This window comes from Elgaria multicarinata, chromosome 3 (genome assembly GCF_023053635.1).
Source record: "Elgaria multicarinata webbii isolate HBS135686 ecotype San Diego chromosome 3, rElgMul1.1.pri, whole genome shotgun sequence".
Taxonomy (NCBI): Eukaryota; Metazoa; Chordata; class Lepidosauria; order Squamata; family Anguidae; genus Elgaria; species Elgaria multicarinata.
The window spans coordinates 156,189,652-156,208,550 of NC_086173.1; the positions used below are offsets into that span (position 1 = coordinate 156,189,652).

Genomic DNA, 18,899 nt, shown 5'->3' on the forward strand with positions numbered 1-18,899 from the left:
TTCCCGTGGGTGGTGGGGGGGAGAGATTTTGGAAACAGAGAGCCACCACTCCAAAGACCCTGTCTGCGGTGGATGAAAACCTTACCTATGAGGATGGTGACAGGAAAAATGCTCATGCAGAAAAAAGTAATTCCCTTAAATATTAGATTTCCCCTTTAGGGCAAAACTGTACCATGAAGTGCACCAAGGATTGTAGTAATAATAACAACAGCAACAATTCTATTACATTCTATTAGAATGTAAGCCTATGCGGCAGGGTTTTGCTATTTTATTGTTTTACTCTGTACAGCACCATGTACACTGATGGTGCTATATAAATAAATAAATAAATAAATAAATAATAATAATAACAACAACAACAACATTTCTATACCACCATAGCCAAAGCTCCCTGGGCATTTACCAGTTGCCAATATGTTTTCCTAGTTAGCCTCCCGTGTCTGGAAGCGCCACATGACAAGCAGGCATTCAACAGATGAGTTTTATTCTGATAGGAAAACTGCTAAAGTGCCGAGGCCTGGCTAGAAATGCATTTCTTTTCTTCTTTCTTTTTAAGGTGGCAACTGAAGCTTGCCAACTGACCCGTGAAGGGGGAAAATACCAGCATACTCCTATGCCTCTATGCTTTTTATATTGTATTTTGTATTTGTGTTTTTAAATTGTTGGTTGTTTTATTATGCTCTTCGTGGTTTTAATTTTTGCGAACCGCCCAGAGAGCTTCAGCTATTGGGCGGTATAGAAATGAAATGAAATGAAATGAAATAAATAAAATCCAAAAAACAGTGACGCTTTTCATTACATGGAGATGAGCGGCTAACTGCTGCAGTTGGAGCTACAGGCTCAGTTTTGTGGTTTGCAACCACATATGTATTTCTTTCTTCTTTTTTGATATTTGGCTACTAGGAGGAGGGCCTTCTCCGCTGTGGCACCCCGGTTGTGGAATGAGCTCCCCAGAGAGGTCCGCCTGGCGCCTACACTGTACTCCTTTCGTCGCCAGCTGAAGACCTTTTTATTCACTCAGTATTTTAACACTTAATTTTAACTTAAATTTAAATTATACTGTTTTAACTCTGTATTTTAACCTTATATCAACTTTGCTGCGTGGTTTTATCCTGGTTGTGCTTTTTATACTGTATTTTGTATTTGTGTTTTTAACCTGTTGGTTGTTTTACGATGGTTTTAATTTTTGTGACCCGCCCAGAGAGCTTCGGCTATTGGGCGGTATAAAAATGTAATAAATAAATAAATAAATAAATATTTTTAAAAAAATTATTTTAAATCACATCGGACTTACAAACACACAGTACAAAAGAAAGAGAAACAAACAAACAAAGAAAAGAGAGAGAAAAACACACAAAGAAACAAAAAAAACATAGAAAAACATACAAAGTTAAGATAGACTTCTGATTTTCTCCACAGCCGATTTTCTCCGCAGCAAGTCTATAAGAGGCTTCCGTTCGGTCAAAAACGTAACTGTCAACTTTTTCTCTAATTATTGACGTAAGTTTTGCCATCCCCGCCAGTTCCACCATCTTTCATCCATCGTAGGCAATATTATTGAGTCTTTCCATTTTTGTGCATATAATAATCTCGCTGTCGTTACCAGGTATAAGAATGAAGTCCCATAGTTCTTTTTTCATCTGCTCGTCCATTAAACCCCAAAGGAAGTAGCCCCTGCCAAAGGAAGTGAGGCAGGTGGCTACCAGGAGGGGGGCCTTCTCTGCTGTGGCACCCTGGAGGTTCGCTTGGCACCTACATTATATGCTTTTAGACGCCAGGTGAAGACCTTTTTATTCTCCCAGCATTTTAACAGTCTATAAATTTCAACTTGGTGTTTTAAATTTGTAATTTTGCATTGCTGCTGTTTTGATCTGGTTGAGCTTTTATATTGTATTTTATATTACGGTTTTATACGGTTGTTTTATACTTTGAATGTTTTTAATTTTTGTGAACCGCCCAGAGAGCTCCGGCTATTGGGCGGTATAGAAATGTAATAAATAAATAAGTATTCCGGCTTCAGTTGTACATCGGACTTTAATATCTTCTGAATTAAAGAACGAATGTATTTCCTGGCGCTTTCACTTAGTTTTTGTTTGCAGGAGGGCCGGTTTAGAGAAGCACAACACCTTACTGTTTTCTCATGATTGGCAATGCTGCTTCATTTTCTAGCTGGCCCACAATTTGAGTCCCTTTCCCCTCTCCAAAAAAATATTTTTTTAAAAATGCCCCTTTAAACTCACCTTTCCCTGCTGGACACTGCACCACAAGCTGCCTTCACAGCAGCTCCTTATTTTATTTATTTATCTTCCCTGCTGCTCCAGAAAGACATTCAAAAGCCACTTTCCCACCATGGGGAAGAAAGAGGGGGAGGCAGGAAGTGGGTTCTCTCATCTGTTTTTACTGCAAAGAGTTTGTTTTTTTAAAAAGGGAAAAGGAAGATCCTTCATTTCCGGTTCTGATTGGGATTTCTCATCTGCGGGTAAAGAGTGGTGGAAGTGCATAGGAAGCACTGTGTGAAATTCTAAATAAATCAGGCGGAGTTAGAGAGGGTCTGCATAGGTTTGCAGTGCATCCCCCCTTTTTTTCCATCTTTCCAGCCCTCTCTAGGAATCAGATGAGAACTCAGTGATTTTAACCTCTGCATCTGTCACCTCTCAGCTGATTCCCTGGTGGAGGGTTGGACGGGTCTTGAATTTCATGTCCCTTGGAGGCTAATGGTTCCAAAGTCAGTAGGGTTGTGAATCCGCTCCGGGTTTCAGCCGTAGCCGTAACGGAGCTACCCAAGGTGCTGAACCCTTTCCAGGAAAGCGGGTTCAGCACCTTGGACAGCTCCTTCAGAGTTCTGGCTGAAACCTGGAGCGGATTCACCGCCCCACTGACATCGGAGGAACCGGCTGTGGCGTTACACCCCACAAGTCAGTTCCCAAATGTATGTCTGCAGTTTGTAAGTCTGTGGTGAGTTTAGAATGTTGGCCTGAGTGGGCGGAGTTAGAATGTCTTGGGAGGGGGAGGAGTGATATATAAGGGAAGGACTGAGGGGATTGAGGGAGACTTTTTAGGTACTCTTAGAGCAGCCATCCTCAACCTGGGGCACTCCAGATGTGTTGGACTACAACTCCCAGAATGCCCCAGCCAGCTCGACTGGCTGGGGCATTCTGGGAGGTGCAGTCCAACACATCTGGAGCGCCCCAGGTTGAGGAAGGCTGTCTTAAGAGTCTTTAGTGCTCTCTGTGTTTAGGGTACTTAAGTTCTGGGAAATTTGAGGGTCAGAATAGAGAGTGGTGTCTTTGGAGTGTGGTGTGCACATAGTTGATGTATATTAATCAATACTGATAATAAAGAAAGCTCAGGAGTGATTGTGTGAGGGAAAAGAAAGCGTGTATGTGAATGAGTGAAAGGATTGGATGAAAGGTTTCAAAAAAGGTTTTTAAATGTTTTATTTGAAACAAAGCTTGTGAACTTTTAAAAATAAATTTTAATTATTTTGTTTTTAACCACCACAAAAATCCCACGTGTCTGTTTGGCATTTATCATCTGAAGTTTACACATTTAGCACCCACTCTGACAATCATTCACCTCAGCACGTATAACTCACAGTGTTTTATTTTATATATTGAAATCCTTCTCCATTTAACCCCTTTCTCCACATAGTTTGGAGGAAGGTGGTTTTTTATCCCTTGCCTCAGGTGTATCAAGCGGTGGTGCTTGGCTTGAGCAGGGAGTAGCCGCGGCCAGGCCTGGTGTTCAGAGCCTGTGTCGTGACATCGGCCGCCTCTGTTTGGAAGCCTTCCCTATAGATTATGTGAACTTCTTAACAGTGGTGCTTGGGGGTAGGTTGTATTATTATTATTTATTCATTTATATAGCACCATCAGTGTACATGGTGCTGTACACTGATGGTACACATGGTTGTACCAAACAGAATAATTTCATGTAGCCGTTTTGAATGTTCAAAGTCCTTCTCATGCCTCAGATCACATTGCCTGCATACAAATCTATGGCCCCACCACATGTGTAATGCTGTGTACAGTTCTGGTCACTGCACATCTAGAAGGATATCGTAGAGTTGGGAAAAGGGCAAAAAAGGGCAACTGAAATGATCCAGGGGCTGGAGCATCTCCCCTGTGAGAGAAGGTTACAATGTTTAGGGCTGTTTTGCTTCGAAGAAAAGGTGAGTGAGGTGTACAAAATTATGCCTGGTGTGGAGAATGTGGACAGGGAGACATTTTTCTCCCTCTTCCATAATACTAGAACCCAAAGGGGTCATCCCATGACGCTGATTGGTGGGAGATTCAGGACAGATCAAAGGAAGGAGTTCTTCACACAGCGCAGAGTTAAATTGTGGGATTCACTACCACAAGTTCCTTTCACTCCTTGGTGAAGGGAATGTTGTGTGGATGTCTTGTGGCAATCTTTAACTAAGTGAGAAAAGCCCGATAAAATGCTGGCTAGTTTGGCCTACTTCCTGTTCTCACCTGAGAGGGGGAAAACTGCCTCCTGCTCAGGAAAGCAGCCCCTGGGTGACACCTGCGACACCCAAGGAACCAATACGACACCAGTTGAGGGGATTGTGATCAACCAGTTGAAGGGTATATGTAAACTTTTCTTTGCTTTTATTATCTGCATCCATTTTCCATCAAGACACTGTCTCATTCTTTCACACAAGTGGACTGAAGTTATATTGGTACCTTTGAATCTTGTTAGTGTGGGTCCTGGCTGGATCAGGCCCCACGTTTAAGACACCATATTTATTACAAAGGTTTTGAAGTACACATGAGGGAATCATATACACTGGTTTCATACTTGAGATCCCCCTCCTTGCCAGAAATTCAAGATTATGTGTGTGGGGGTAAGTGAGTGGCATAAGCACTCCCTAGCAACTGCCACGCACATTGGCTGTAGTAGAAAAGAGGCCTCTGTGGGTGATCAGTTCAGAGCTCCTCATCCAGTAGGCCACTGAGTGGAGAGGAACAGGGAGGAAGGGAGAGATAAGAGGGTGTCAGAGAAAGAGAAGTGCCAGAGAGAGAGAGAGAAGTGTCAGAGAAAGAGCAAGAAAGAGAATGGGTGTCAGAGAAAGAGATAAATAGAAGGGGTGTCAGAGAGAGAGAGAAAGAAGCAAGAACAAGAAAGAGAATGGATGTCAAAGAATGAAAAGGGGGTGACAGAGAGAGAGAGAAGGGGAGTCAGAATCTAGAATCATAGAATAGCAGAGTTGGAAGGGGAATGTCAGAGAGAGAAAGGGGTGTCAGAGAAAGAGAAGGGTGTCTCAGAGAGAAAGGGGTGTCAGAGAGAGAGAAAGAGAAGGGGTGTCTCAGAGAGAGGGAGTCAGAGAGAGAAAGGGGTGTCAAAAAGAGAGAGAAAAAGAAGGGGTGTCTCAGAGAGAGAGAGAGAAGGGGGTGCCAGAGAGAGAAGGGGAGTCGAGAGAGAAAGAGAAGGGGGTGTTAGAGAGAAAAGGGGCATCAGAGATAGAACAAGGAGGGAGTGTCAGAGAGAGAAAGGGGTGTCAGAGAGAGAGAGAGAGAGAGAGAAGGGAGTGTCAGAGAGAGAGAGAGAAGGAGTGCCAGAGAAAGAGAAGGGAGTGTCAGAGAGAGAGAGAGAGAGAGAGAGGTGTCAGAGAGAGAGAGAGAGAGAAAGAGAAGGGATTGTCTCAGAGAGAGAGAGAGAGAGAGAGAGAGAGAGAGAGAGAAGGGGTGCCAGAGAGAGAAAGAGAAGGGAGTGTCAGAGAGAGAGAGAGAGAGAGAGAGAGAGAGAGAGAGAGGTGTCAGAGAGAGAGAGAGAGAAAGAGAAGGGAGTGTCAGAGAGAGAGAGAGAGAGAGAGAGAGAGAGAGAGAGAGAGAAGGGGTGCCAGAGAGAGAAAGAGAAGGGAGTGTCAGAGAGAGAGAGAGAGAGAGAGGTGTCAGAGAGAGAAGGGGGTGTCAGAGAAAGAGAGAGAGGAGTGTCAGAAAGAGAAAGAAAAGGAGTGGCCTCACTCACTTTTGGGTTTGGCCCTGCCCATCACTGGCTTTGGCCCCACCCACACCCAGCATGCAGCCTCTGACAAATTGCCCCCGATTTAAGCTTGTTGGAGAGTCAGCACGAGTTCATAAAATTTAATCTTCATCTTCAGGCTTCCTCAGTGTCCCTCCAGAATGAACTCTCCTGCATACCCCCCCAGGCTGAGCTATGCCAGAAGGTTCCCAGCCAGGAGGCACTGATACGACTTCTCAAATGGCCAAGGTGCAGGCCTTTATGGCTGAGCGTTCTCCAAAATCGTAACGCATACACTGGGGCTTCTCTCCTGCATCCGAAGGAAGACACCCTGCCTGAACCCAGTCCCGTGAATCCATCATAGTTAATTCTCCCACGAGTATGTGGTTTCTCTCCTGTTATGTGCCCTACATCAAACGCTAGGCTTGCGGGATCTATTTTTGTTTCATGCTAGAACCCCAAGAGTCACCATCTAGAGCCAGTTGCAAAAGTCATACACCTAGAATTCAAGACTCCCGAGCCAAAGAATTTGTTTTGAGTACCTTCCACACAGAAATCTATCCCTGGTTACCCCAAGCTTTATTTCAGCAGTCTCTCTCTCTCTCTCTCTCTCTCTCTCTCTCTCTCTCTCTCTCTCTCTCTCTCTCTCTCTCTCTCTCTCTCTCTCTCTCTCTCTCTCTGTGTGTGTGTGTGTGTGTGTGTGTGTGGCCTTTTTGTTGCTGCTATACTTAAACAATTGGGAGACCAAAACCCTTTGGATCTACTGTACATCACCCAGAGATCTACCAGTAGATTCAGAGTTACTTTCTGCTCGACCCTTCCTGAGACCACTGATGCTTTCCCCACAATCGACGCTCGTGTGTGACTTCTCTCTAGGTTTTGTTTCCTCTTTTGCACTGAGCTTCAAGCCTTCAATTAAAACCTTCTGAGATGCCGAGTGCCTGTAGGGTTTAACTCCCGTGTGCACCCCTTCGTGGATCATCAGGCCCGACTTCTGACAGAAGCTTTTCCCACAGCGCGTGCACCTATACGGTTTCACTCCCGTGTGAATGCGCTCGTGGGTGATGAGGTTTGAGCCGTCGGTGAAGCTTTTCTGGCACACAGAGCACCGATACGGCTTCACTCCGGTGTGGATGCGTTCATGCACCCTCAGGTCCGTGGAAGTGCGGAAGTTTTTCCCGCAATCCGAACACTTGTATGGCTTCTCGCCCAGGTGGATCTTTTCATGCGTGGTGAGGGTTCCCTTCTGGCGGAAATTCTTCCCACACACCAAACATTTAAAAGGTTTCTCTCCCATGTGGATTTTCTCATGCGTCGTGAGGGTTCCTTTCTGACGGAAGCTTTTCCCGCAGTATGTACACTGATACGGTTTCTCCCCGGTGTGGATCCTCTCATGGGCGATGAGGTTGGAGCTGCTGGTGAAACTTTTTTGACACATTGAGCAACGAAAGGGGACCTCTCCAGTGTGAACACCCTCATGGGCCTTAAGTTGTGTAGATTTACGGAAACCGATGCCACATTCTGAACACTTGTACGGCTTCTCGCCAGTGTGAATTCTCTCGTGGACCTTAAAGTTGGAGATCCATCGGAAGCTCTTTCCACAGTGACAACGATGCATTTTATGGCCAGCCTGGGTCTCCGCTTGATCAGACTGACTTTTGCCAACAGGAACAGCTTCGTCCACACGCTTCCTTTTTGAGGCCGTCCGCTTCCTCTGCGGTCCCTCCTGACTTCCAAGATTTGTTTCCTCGTTGCAATACTGGGATGCGATGTCTCTTTCTGGTGCCTCAGGGCCGCCCGTCTGAAGATTATCCGCTTGGTACACATGCACCTGCCCATCACCTGAGGGAATAAACAGAGTCATGTGCCCTGCTTTGTGTAATTTTCCAAACACACGTATCAAAGAAATTTGTGTGATGTGGCTATAAAGAAAGCAAATGCTATTTTGGGCTGCATTAATAGAAGTATAGCTTCCAAATCGCACCAGGTACTGGTTCCCCACTATTCGGCCCTGGTTAGGCCTCATCTTGAGTATTGCGTCCAGTTCTGTGCTCCAGAAGGACGCAGACAAGCTGGAGCGTGTTCAGAAGAGGGCAACCGGGATGAACAGGGGTCTGGAAAGAAAGCCCTATGAAGAGAGACTGAAGGAACTGGGCATGTTTAGCCTGGAGAAGAGAAGGCTGAGGGGAGACATGATAGCACTCTTCGAGTACTTGAAAGGTGGTCACACAGAGGAGGGCCGGATTTAAAGTTTTTGTGGCCCTAAGCTATAACATGAGTGAGGCCCTTCCCTCTTCAACAAATAAAAAATTTAAATGCAAAACACGGGCTGTACAATTAAATGGAATTTGATAGTCGTGTAATACAGGTATTAAAATGCAAGTTATATATGAGCACATTCTTTATTTAGGAGTTTGTCAAACACATAACACTATTCCCCCTTCTGAAGAGGTCTTCATTTTGTATGATGTTTATGGTTTCCTTGTGGCAATGTGGTAAACTTTTTTCTTTCTTTCTTTCTAACGCAACGCCCATCGTAATGTGAGGCCCTAAGTTATAGCTTGTTTAGCTTGTACGTAAATCCAGCCCTGCACACAGAGGAGGGCCAGGATCTCTTCTCGATCCTCCCAGAGTGCAGGACATGGAATAATGGGCTCAAGCTACAAGAAGCCAGATTCCAGCTGGACATCAGGAAAAACTTCCTGATGGTTAGAGCAGTACAAAAATGGAACCAGTTACCTAGGTAGGTCGTGGCCTCTCCCACACTAGAGGCCTTCAAGAGGCAGCTGGACAACCATCTGTCAGGGATGCTTTAGGGTGGATTCCTGCATTGAGCGGGTTGTTGGACTCGATGGCGTTGTAGGCCCCTTCCAACTCTACTATTCTATGACTCTATGAAATCCTATTGAGTTCAGGAATACATTGTGAAAGAAGACAGTGCCTCTGAGCATGTGTCGTCTACTTTTCTCTTGACAGCAAGCAATCCTATCTAACCCATCCACGTTGGGATTTGTTTTCAGTACTAGAACTAGACGCCGCAGACACACAACTACTCCTGTTTCCACCCCTACGCCGCCAGCTTTCTTGAATTTTAGCAGCATAATTTTAGAGGAAAAGGTGGCCCAGGGCGGGCGTCAAAAGTAGGCATGGCTGGAGCTGTCCCTTGACTTCACCACTGCAGCCTGCTTGTTCACTTGCCTCTCGCTCTGGCCTAGTCAACAGTGGTGGTGAAAAGGAAGAGCAACAGATGACACGGCCTATCCAAGGTGTTTAGATATCTTCTTTAGAGTGCTGATTGAAACCCAAAGAGGATTCACTGCCCCACTGACATTGGAGACACTGGTTAAAAGGCTGAAGGGGTGTGTGTGTGTGTTTAAGTGTCATGACATCCTGCAATAGAATGTCTACCCAGTGTGCGGCTGCTGTAGAGAAGGCAAACTCCATGTCAGGCATTATAAGAACAGGCATTGAGAATAAAACGGCCAGTATCAGACTGCCTTTATACAAATCTATGGTGCGACCACACTTGGAATACTGTGTACAGCTCTAGTTACCACACCTAAAAAGGGATATGATGGAGCTGGGAGAAGTGCAAGTAAAGTGGTTAAGGGGCTGGAGCATCTCCCCTCTGAGGGAAGGTTACAACAGCTGGGATTGTTTAGCTTGGAAAAAAGGAGGCTAAGGGGAGACATGATAGAGGTGTACAAAATTATGCATGGTGTGGAGAATGTGGACAGGGAGACATTTTTCTCCCTCTCTCAAAATACTAGAACCCAAAGGGGTCTTCCCATGGAACTGATTGGTGGGAGATCCAGGACAAATAAAAGGGAAGGACTTCTTCACACAGCGCATAGTTAAATTATGGAACTCACTCCCACAAGATGTCGTGATGGCCACCAATCTGGATGGCTTTAAAAGGGGGTTGGATAAATTCCTGGAGGCGAAGGCTAGCAATGGCTACTAGCCCTGATGGTTGTGTGCTATCTCCAGTATTCGAGGCAATAAGCCTGTGTGCACCAGTTGCTGGGGAACATGGGTGGGAGAGTGCTGCTGCACCATGTCCTGCTTGTTCATCCCTGGCCGATGGCTGCTTGGCCACTGTGTGAACAGAGTGCTGGACAAGATGGACCCTCGGTCTGATCCAGCGTGGCCCTTCTTACGTTCTTACCCAAAGAGCTCTCCTCTTCCTCTTCTTCCTGCTTGGGCTCCTCACCCACTTGCCTTAGCCAGCCAACTGGTGGTGGAACCTGGCCTCCCTCAGAAGCATTCCCAGTTGCTGCCACCCCCAAAGGCCACGGACTCTGGAACGGCAACAAGAAAACCATTCAAGGCCAGCAATACACCCCACCCACCCCTGTCATGCAGAAACTTAGGACCTCCTCAATGGAGAATTCACATAAACAAAGCGAGTTGCAGATTTCAGGAACCCAGACAAGAGACATAGGGCGGGTGCGGCGGGGTGCTGGAGCTGCTCTCGTTGGATTGGTCCAAATGATGGAGGGAGGGGAGCAGAGAGGACAGGCAAGGGGGCTGGCCTAGGGAAGGAGGAGAAGAAGCAGCTCCCATTATGTATTTATTTATTACGTTTACATCCCGCCTTTTTTCCTCCAAGGAACCCAAGGTGGTGTATATAATCCTCCTCCTCTCCATTTTATCCTCCCAACAACAAGCCTGTGAGGTCGGTTGGGCTGAGAGTCCGTGACTGGCTCAAAGTCACCCAGAGGGTTTCCATGGTCGAGTGGGGACTAGAACCCGGATCTGCCGACTCCCAGTCCAACACTTTAGCCACTACACCGTACTGGCTCTCCCATTAGAGCCGGCATCAGCACCTGGAATCCATGGGCAATTGCCAGGGCCCAGCAACCTGGCAGGGGCCAGCTGACAACTGGCTTAGGCTCTTTTGTAGTGTAGCTCTGGGGCATGATGGGAAATTAAAATGGCAGCCCTCAGCCACACAACTCTTCCACTGGCTGCTACCAGGTGACAGGTAAGCCTGCAAGGGCTCAGCAGAGTGTACTTTGCCCAGGGCTCCATCACGCCCAGAGCAGCCCTGTCTCCAGTAGCAATTTGGAGGGGCTTTGGGTCAATAATGAGCCCCTAAACCTTACATGGCCCAACAATGCCAGCCTGGGGCAGAGGAAGGGGGGCAAAAGAGGGAGGCACAAAAATGGAAATAATAGGAGAAACTACTTCAAAAAGTGCCCTGAAAAGGCATTATGAAGTCATTAAACCCAATCTTTTTCGGGAAGACTTCTTTTGAGGGGTGCTGTGTTCTCTATTCAAAATAACTCTGCTAGGGTGACCATATGAAAAGGAGGACAGGGCTCCTGTATCTTTAACAATGGCATAGAAAAGGGAATTTCAGCAGGTGTCGTTTGTATATATGGGGAACCTGGTGAAATTTCCTTTTCATCACCACAGTTAAAGTGCTGGAGCTATACTAGAGTGACCAGATTTAAAAGAGGGCGGAGCACCTGCAGCTTTAACTGCGGTGATGAAGAGGAAATTTCACCAGGTTCTTCATACATACAAATGACCCCTGAAGAAATTCCCTTTTCAATAAAAACTGTTAAAGGTACAGGAGCCATGTCCTCATTTTCATATGGTCACCCTAACTCTGCTGTATGGGATATAGAGCACAATGCCCTGGAAAGCTTTTTTCTCTCTTCTTAATTAATACTATTTAGGGTACCTTAGAGACTGACAGCAGCAGCCCAACTTTAGAAAGCAGGTTCTTATGACTAGATCTTCCTCCATGCCAGTGTTAACCTAGCAGTACACCATAATCCTATTACACACTACCTCAAAAAGCCTCTAGGTTAATATGGTGATCACAACAGAGCCTCTTTGGCATTGGCCCCATTCGGACAACACTGAGCTCCATGAGGTTCTCACCAGTGCAGAGAGGCAGAAGTGGGGGGAATCAGCTGTCTCCTCAGCACCCCTCCCTCTGGGAGTCCTCACCTCTCCTTCCTCTTTCACCGTGCTCTGCTTCGCCAGGAACTCCTCGGCCAGGAGCACGGCCTGGGCGCAGGACTCCGGGCCCCGTTCCCTCACCCAGCCCTGCATTTCCTGGGGCAGGACGCTCAGGAACTGCTCCAGGATCAGCAGCTCCAGGATCTCCTCCTTCGAGTGCCTCTCGGCTCTCAGCCACCGGCAGCACAGTTCCCGCAGTCGGCCGTGGACACCCCTCGGCCCCTCCGTGGCCTGGTAGCAGAATTGCCGGAAGTGCTGGCGTTGCTTCTCCCGCAAGATGGCCTCCCCTTCCAAGATGGCCGCCTTCACCTTCTCGTAGTCTCCTCGGTCAAGGCCACTGAGGCCGCTGAAGGCCTGCTCGGCTTCTCCGCTGAGGGCCGGCAGGAGGAGGGCCACCCACTTGTCCCGAGGCCACCGGCACGCCGACGCCACTTGCTCGAAGGAGGCCAGGAAAGCCTTGGCGTCGTCCCAGGGTCTGGGCTCCTCAGGCGCCTGCGTGTTCCCCCATCCTGAGTGAGGGGCCTGCAGCGTCCGCAGGAACTCCTGCCACTGGGCGTCCCACCGTTCCTGCAGCCCCTCTTGCGGTTCACATTTCACCAGCCGTGGAGGTGCTGGGGTCTGCAATTCTCCAATACTGCCTACACGTACCATTCGTGGGGCTTTCCCCCCCTCAAAATCTGCCCACAGTTTGACCGTGGGAGCGCTCTGCTCCCCACTTTTCATCTGGGCCATGTGGGCTTCCCCCTCTTCCACAGACATGTTCACCTCCAAACTCAAGGTCTCCATTGCTCAGTTGAAACACAAGGCGCAAACCATTCAGACTTTGAGGGATTTTCTTTGAGTTAATTCACTCCCCACCATCAATCCATCGATCTCTTGCCAAATGTCAGCTCTCTTTAAGAAACAGCACGCAAGCGTCTCCGACGTTTTAGGCCTTAGAGAAGAAAAATTGATATACAAAGTAAAATTCAGATGAGAGTACTGCATGTCAGCTATGAAAAACAGTATTTGTGGATTTACCTACCTAGGGAGGTTGTGGGCTCTCCCACACTAGAGGCATTCAAGAGGCAGCTGGACAACCATCTGTCAGGGATGCTTTAGGGTGGATTCCTGCATTGAGCAGGGGGTTGGACTCGATGGCCTTGTAGGCCCCTTCCAACTCTGCTATTCTATGATTCTATGATTCTATGATTTACAGAGCCTGCAACTTCATGCTGGGCTAGATTTCCAATTTCAAGGAGCTTGGAGGAAGAGGGAGATTTAAAACTCTCTGAATGGTATAGTGCAGTGGTTACCAATGAGCTAAGTACTGTGTGTGAAGGACTGGGAAAGTTGTAAAAGGTATTAGGTCCTAGAATACAGTTGTTCCCGAAGTAATTTGTGTTTTCTTGCAGGTAATAAACCTTGTCTTCCTGTTAGGCAGTAAACCATAGTGGTGATAGATAGAGGAAAGATTAACTTGATATGTTTATGGGAGGAATCTGGCCAGCTTGTTTATGGTGCAAACTGGCGCCAGGACCCAGCTTTTGGTATGTGGGAAAGTGGGAGTTAAACTTACCGAGGTCAGGCTGAGGCTTCACACCTGGAGGTTATCTCCTGCCTGGGCTAATTGGGCTTTGTGTGAGAAGAAAGAACCGACTCCCTCATTAGGAGACAAACAGATAAAAGCTGATGGGATTAGGCTGGGGGTTCGTCTTTAGCCCCGAGGCTATGGATGTCTATGGTTGCCCGGTTAGGGAACTGGGAGAGCGTTAGGAAGCCGTACTTTGGCTGTGAGCTGGTTTCTCTAAAGGCAAGTTGGTCGGTTTGACCAGGGAAGGGAAATTTAGTGGACTGACTGTCGGTTCTTGTATGAATGGATTTATGGGTGGGTCTGTCTGACTTGTATCTGTTTTATCCATTCCCTACCCCCATTCCCTCTTATGTTCTGTTTTATGTACCTGTCTATAGCTGCTACCGACCAAGTGCCTATTTAGTAGCTGTCTTTTTACAATAAACCTTTTATCTTGGTTACTTCGGGTGTTGGTGTGTTTTATTCCAAGGAAGTACTGGTTCTTTGGGCGGGAGCAATTGGGGAAAAGACCCTGGGGAAGGACTGATTAACTCAGACTTCCATTACACTGTGGACCCCTTGATTTTCAAATGCCAAGCCATGGACCCCCTACTTTTGAAAATTTTGTTATCTCTATGGTAGTTACGTGTGTGAAGCAATTTTTTGGAAAAAATAAGTGGTAGCCCCTAATAAGCAAAGGATTTTAGGTATACTAAAAAACAGACCATAAAATTTGTGATATTTGTGATATTACCCCACAAAAATGACAATGATTTAGTTAGGAATATGAAGACGAATTTAATTTTACTAACGTCTAGTTTACAATTGAACAAATTATGACTTGTCTAGCAGCTACTAAACCTAAATGTGATGGGAGAAATCATGCCTCTTTTTGTCCCGAACAATCCCTTCCACATCCAGTTCAATATTTCCTACTTTTAATCTCAAATCTGGATCAACATCAAGCCGATTTCTATGCTTGTTCTTCATATAACAAAATGTCAAAAATGTTTGTTCACAAAGCTATGTGGAACAAAAGGGAACTAGATGTTTCAAAGCTTTTTCACGTAACTTCTTATAATCAGGAAAAACCTTCACCCAGAATTGGTCCAGTCTACAGTATATTCTTTGAAAAATGATTTCAGTGAACCATCACAAGTCACATCAACAAGTGCATTTTGCTCTTCTGCAAATAGAGTTGTTAGTTGTACATCACCACATTCAAAAGGATTCCTTCTCCATGAGTTTTCAGGATTAGGTCCAGGGAAGTAACCTCTGAAACTAGTCGCTAAATCACACAGGTGTTTTTGCGCATGACGTCACCGTCGAAGCAAACAGAGCACGGGAGATGGCGTATTTTCTTTTATTAAAATGCGGACCTTGCAGAGCTAATAGGTGAATGGTGCCGTGGACCCCCTGTGGTCTGCGGCCCACCAATTGGGAACCAATGGTATAGTGTGAGGAGGCAACTCCCAGCTAATTGACTTAAAATGTACAGAATATTTTTTTCTAAATGGATCCTTGTGCAATTCAATCAACCCACAGTCTTCAAAATGCCTAATACTTAAAAACAAAAACACTGCAATGTATTAATAAAGCAACTGTAAAAAAAATCTAAGTAGTAGAATTGATGAGGTTTTTAAAAACAAAAACAAAAAAAACCCCAGCTACTTTATGCTGCAATCCTATACAGATTGACATGAGAGTAAGACCCACTGAACTCAAAGGGCTGACTGAACAAAGTCTTTGGTTCCCTTTGAAAGGTCCAATAACATAGGTACTCCAAGTTTTTCTCAGGAAAGAAATCTGCAAACTGGGAGGCACGACCAAAAAGGCTTCTGTATCTTTTAACAGTTGTACAGGAAAGGGAATTTCAGCAGGTGTCATTGGTATGCATGCAGCACCTGTTGAAATTCCCTCTTCATCACAACAGTTAAAGCTGCAGGAGCCCTTCCCAGAGGGACCAGAAACAAAAGAGGGCAAGGCTCCTGCAGCTTTAACTGTGGTGATGAAGAGGGAATTTCAACAGGTGCTGCATGCATACCAATGACACCTACTGAAATTCCTTTTTCTATGCAACTGTTAAATATACTGTAGCCCGGTCCTTCTTTTCATAGGGTCACCGTTAGGAGGACAGGGCTCCTGTATCTTTAACAGTTGCATAGAAAAGGGAATTTCAGCAGGTGTCATTTGTATATATGGAGAACCTGCTGAAATTCCCTCTTCATCACAACAGTTAGTGCAGGAGCTATACTAGAGTGACCAGATTTAAAAGAGGGAAGGGCACCTGCAGCTTTAACTGTTGTGATGAAGAGGAAATTTCACCAGGTTCCCCATATATACAAATGACACCTGCTGAAATTCCCTTTGCAATACAACTGTTAAAAGATACAGGAGCCCTGTCCCCCCTTTCATACGGTCACCCTAAAACTCACTGGGTGACTTTGGACCAGTCACTGACTCTCAGCCTGACCTACCTCACAAGGTTAATGTCCTGAGAATAAAACAGAGAGGAGGATGTTGATGTAAGCTGCGTTGGGTTCCTTGCAAGGAGGGTGGGGAAAGTGGGATATAAATGTAATTTTTGCTTTTCAGTTTGTTTTATATCTTCTATTGTATTTTAAACCTTTTGCAGTGCTGCTAAGTTCTACTTGGTCATTATATATATATATTTATCTTTAGCCTATAGTTTTAAATCTTAAACATTTATATCGGATTGTATTGTTTTGTATTTTATGGTTTTAATTGTTGCAAACCGCCCAGAGAGCTTCAGCTATCGGGCAGCATAAAAATGTAATAAATAATAAATTAAAAATTAAGAACTGTCTCTCCCTCTTCACAATGCCCTTTCAACTCACCTTTTCCTTGCACGCTCTGCCTTCCTCCGCCTTTGAATCTGTGGTTTGCAATTCCCCCAAAGCTGAAACGAATACATTCAAGGGAGTCAGTTTTCTCCAAAGGCAGAAGCGGAGGGACTGCAGGAAGTGGATTCTCTGATCTATTTGCAGTAAAGAGATATTAAGGGGGGAAACCAAGAGTTCAACTTAACCCTCATTTCAGGTTCTCGTTCAGAATTCTCCATCAGCAGGGAAAGAGTGGTGGTACCGGTTGAATTTCTGCTTGCCATACAGCCTTTAAAGTCGCAAGAGTCTTTTCTTTTTGTGACCCTGGCTTGTTGTAGTTGCTTTCTGCTTTCTGCTTTTTCTTTTCTTTTTCCTTTTTAAGAGAGAGAGAGGGGGGGGTGCAAAGGATAGAATGCTTTCAAAGCATTAAAAAACCCAGAAGTCTGTAAACTACAACAAACTTGTGGCTTTAAAATATATATTTAAAAAAAAAAACACCACAAAATTAACAGGTGACGTCTTTCTCCTCATTGCTTCTGTTGAATTTCCGTTCATCACGAGGCAATTAAAAACCTAGGAGCCCTGCAAGGGATGAAATCGTACCTTATCCAGTGCAGGCTGGTGGCTCCGATTTCGGTGGGGCTCTGATTCCATTCTAGGTTTCAGTCCGAACCAGCCATAACTCTGAAAGAACTATCCAAGGTACTGAACCCTATCCCCAAAATGGGCTTAGCATTCTGTACCCATTCAGAGTCTTGGCTGGTTTTACAGACCCTCGTTTTCATTGCAGCAGTATAATGCCTGACGGTAAGTAACCCCGGGCAGATTCACTGCCCCACTGATATTAGAGCCGCCAACCTCCACTGCATGCAGAAGGCCCCTGGTTTGATCCCAGGCATCTCGAGGTAGGGCTGGAAAATCTCCTGCCTGAAACCCTGGGAAGCTGCTGCCGGTCAGTGGCGACATCACTGGGTTAGCTGGACCAAGGGTCTAACCGAGTTTAAGGCAACTTCCTAGGTTCCTAAGAAAAAAGCCTGGGGTAACCAGGGGTGGATTTTTGTGTGGAAATACAAGAGATATAAACTATGGTGGGACGTGGGAGAGGGTTTTCTTGGTTGTGTTGCCCTGGCTGTGGAATGCCCTCCCCTTGGAAGCCTGACTGGCACCAGCACTGGCTTGATTTCAGCACCAAGACAAGACATGGCTTTTTAACAAAGCCTTTGATGGCTAAATTCAGCAAGCCTGTACATGGTTTTAATTGTTTTAATTGGTGTTTTGTTTTGTTTTTAAAAAATCTATTGTTTTTAATTTGTTAAGAATTTAATATGTTTTTAGCTGTGTATATTATTTATGTTTCCATTGTTTGGATTTTATATGTGCGCCGCCCTGATACAGGGTGTGGTACAAATGTTTTAATAAAATACATAAAGTTCCGGAGCTCAGAATTTTCATTTTTTGTCTTTTGCAGGAGGCTCTAGTTGGTGGATCTTGGAGTTCTAATAAAAACACATTTCACTTCCCTTTGACAACCCTGCTGACATTTCCAGCGGAGGCTGGCAGCTCCGATGCCAGGAGGGCTGTGAATCCACTCTGAGTTTCACGCGGAACTAATCAGAACGCCAAAGGAGCTATCCAAGATGCGACACGTAATTTGGAGATTGGGTTCAGCACCTTGGATAGCTCTCTCTCTCTCCAGCTGATTTTTACTGCAACCCAAAGTAGATTCACAGCCCCACTGACATCAGGGCCACTCACCTACCCCAGTGTGTGTGTGTGTGCATGCCAATTCTGAGGTTACTACTTCATGCATCTGATAAAGTAGGAAAACTTATGCCAGAATCCATTTTGTTAGGCCAGATCTACACCAAACAGGATACAACACTTTGAAAACTCTATATGGCCTGGGTCCAGGGCCCCAACAGTATTATAAGGAAGTAAGTGTAGATCCTGCTTTGGTCTTTCAGGTGCCACCAGACTGCATGGTGTTTTAACAATAAAGTAGATCCTGCAAGCCTGCAATGTGCTTCACAGCAATTCCTATCACAGAATTACCACGTCCACCCACACTGCAACCGGGAACTAAAAGTCTGGTGGACGATTATGAAACTGCAGCCCTTGGTGATTTCGAGTCCAGTCTCCCTTTCTTGCATATCCTGGCCCCTCTAGGAATCGGAGCTGAACTCAATGGTTTTAACCTTTAACTCTGTTATATATTTTATTATTTATTTGGTTTATGTGTCACCTGAAGCTCTCGACGCGTCATTCAAAATACAATCAACTCAATGGTAAGACATATGAAAAGAATTTAAAAGCAGCAACAACAATAACCTTATATAAGAATGTGGAAATGTAAGGCTTCTTACTAGACAACAACAAATATTTATTGCAGTCAATAGACCGTTCCAGCTCACAACATGAGTTACATACATAGGACAGAACACTCATTTAACTTTAAAATTATTATTATTATTATTTATTTATATAGCACCATCAATGTACATGGTGCTGTACAGAGTAAAACAGTAAAGGACAATTACTAGAGATCTACTAGACCAATTTAA

General features: G+C 45.4%; 1 protein-coding gene across 1 annotated transcript; it reads right to left on the reverse strand.

Annotated features, from left to right (window-relative positions):
• Nucleotides 1-6,688: 6,688 nt before the first annotated feature.
• On the reverse strand, nt 6,689-12,815 carry LOC134396169 (zinc finger and SCAN domain-containing protein 31-like). The gene is made up of 3 exons (XM_063122568.1): nt 11,932-12,815; nt 10,136-10,268; nt 6,689-7,809 (listed from the first exon to the last, which is right to left on the reverse strand). The coding sequence occupies exons 1-3, from the start codon at nt 12,727-12,729 to the stop codon at nt 6,728-6,730; spliced, it is 2,013 nt and encodes a 670-aa protein (XP_062978638.1). The 5' UTR covers nt 12,730-12,815; the 3' UTR covers nt 6,689-6,727.
• Between the last annotated feature and the right edge of the window lie 6,084 nt (nt 12,816-18,899).

Coding starts and splice junctions, on each gene's coding strand:
- LOC134396169 (XM_063122568.1), bottom strand. CDS start 12,729: ATGGAGACCTTGAGTTTGGAGGTGAACATGTCTGTGGAAGAGGGGGAA. Junction 10,269..11,931: donor CGGTGAAAGAGGAAGGAGAG/GTGAGGACTCCC, acceptor TTGCCGTTCCAG/AGTCCGTGGCCTTTGGGGGT. Junction 7,810..10,135: donor GGAAGAGGAGAGCTCTTTGG/GTAAGAACGTAA, acceptor TTATTCCCTCAG/GTGATGGGCAGGTGCATGTG.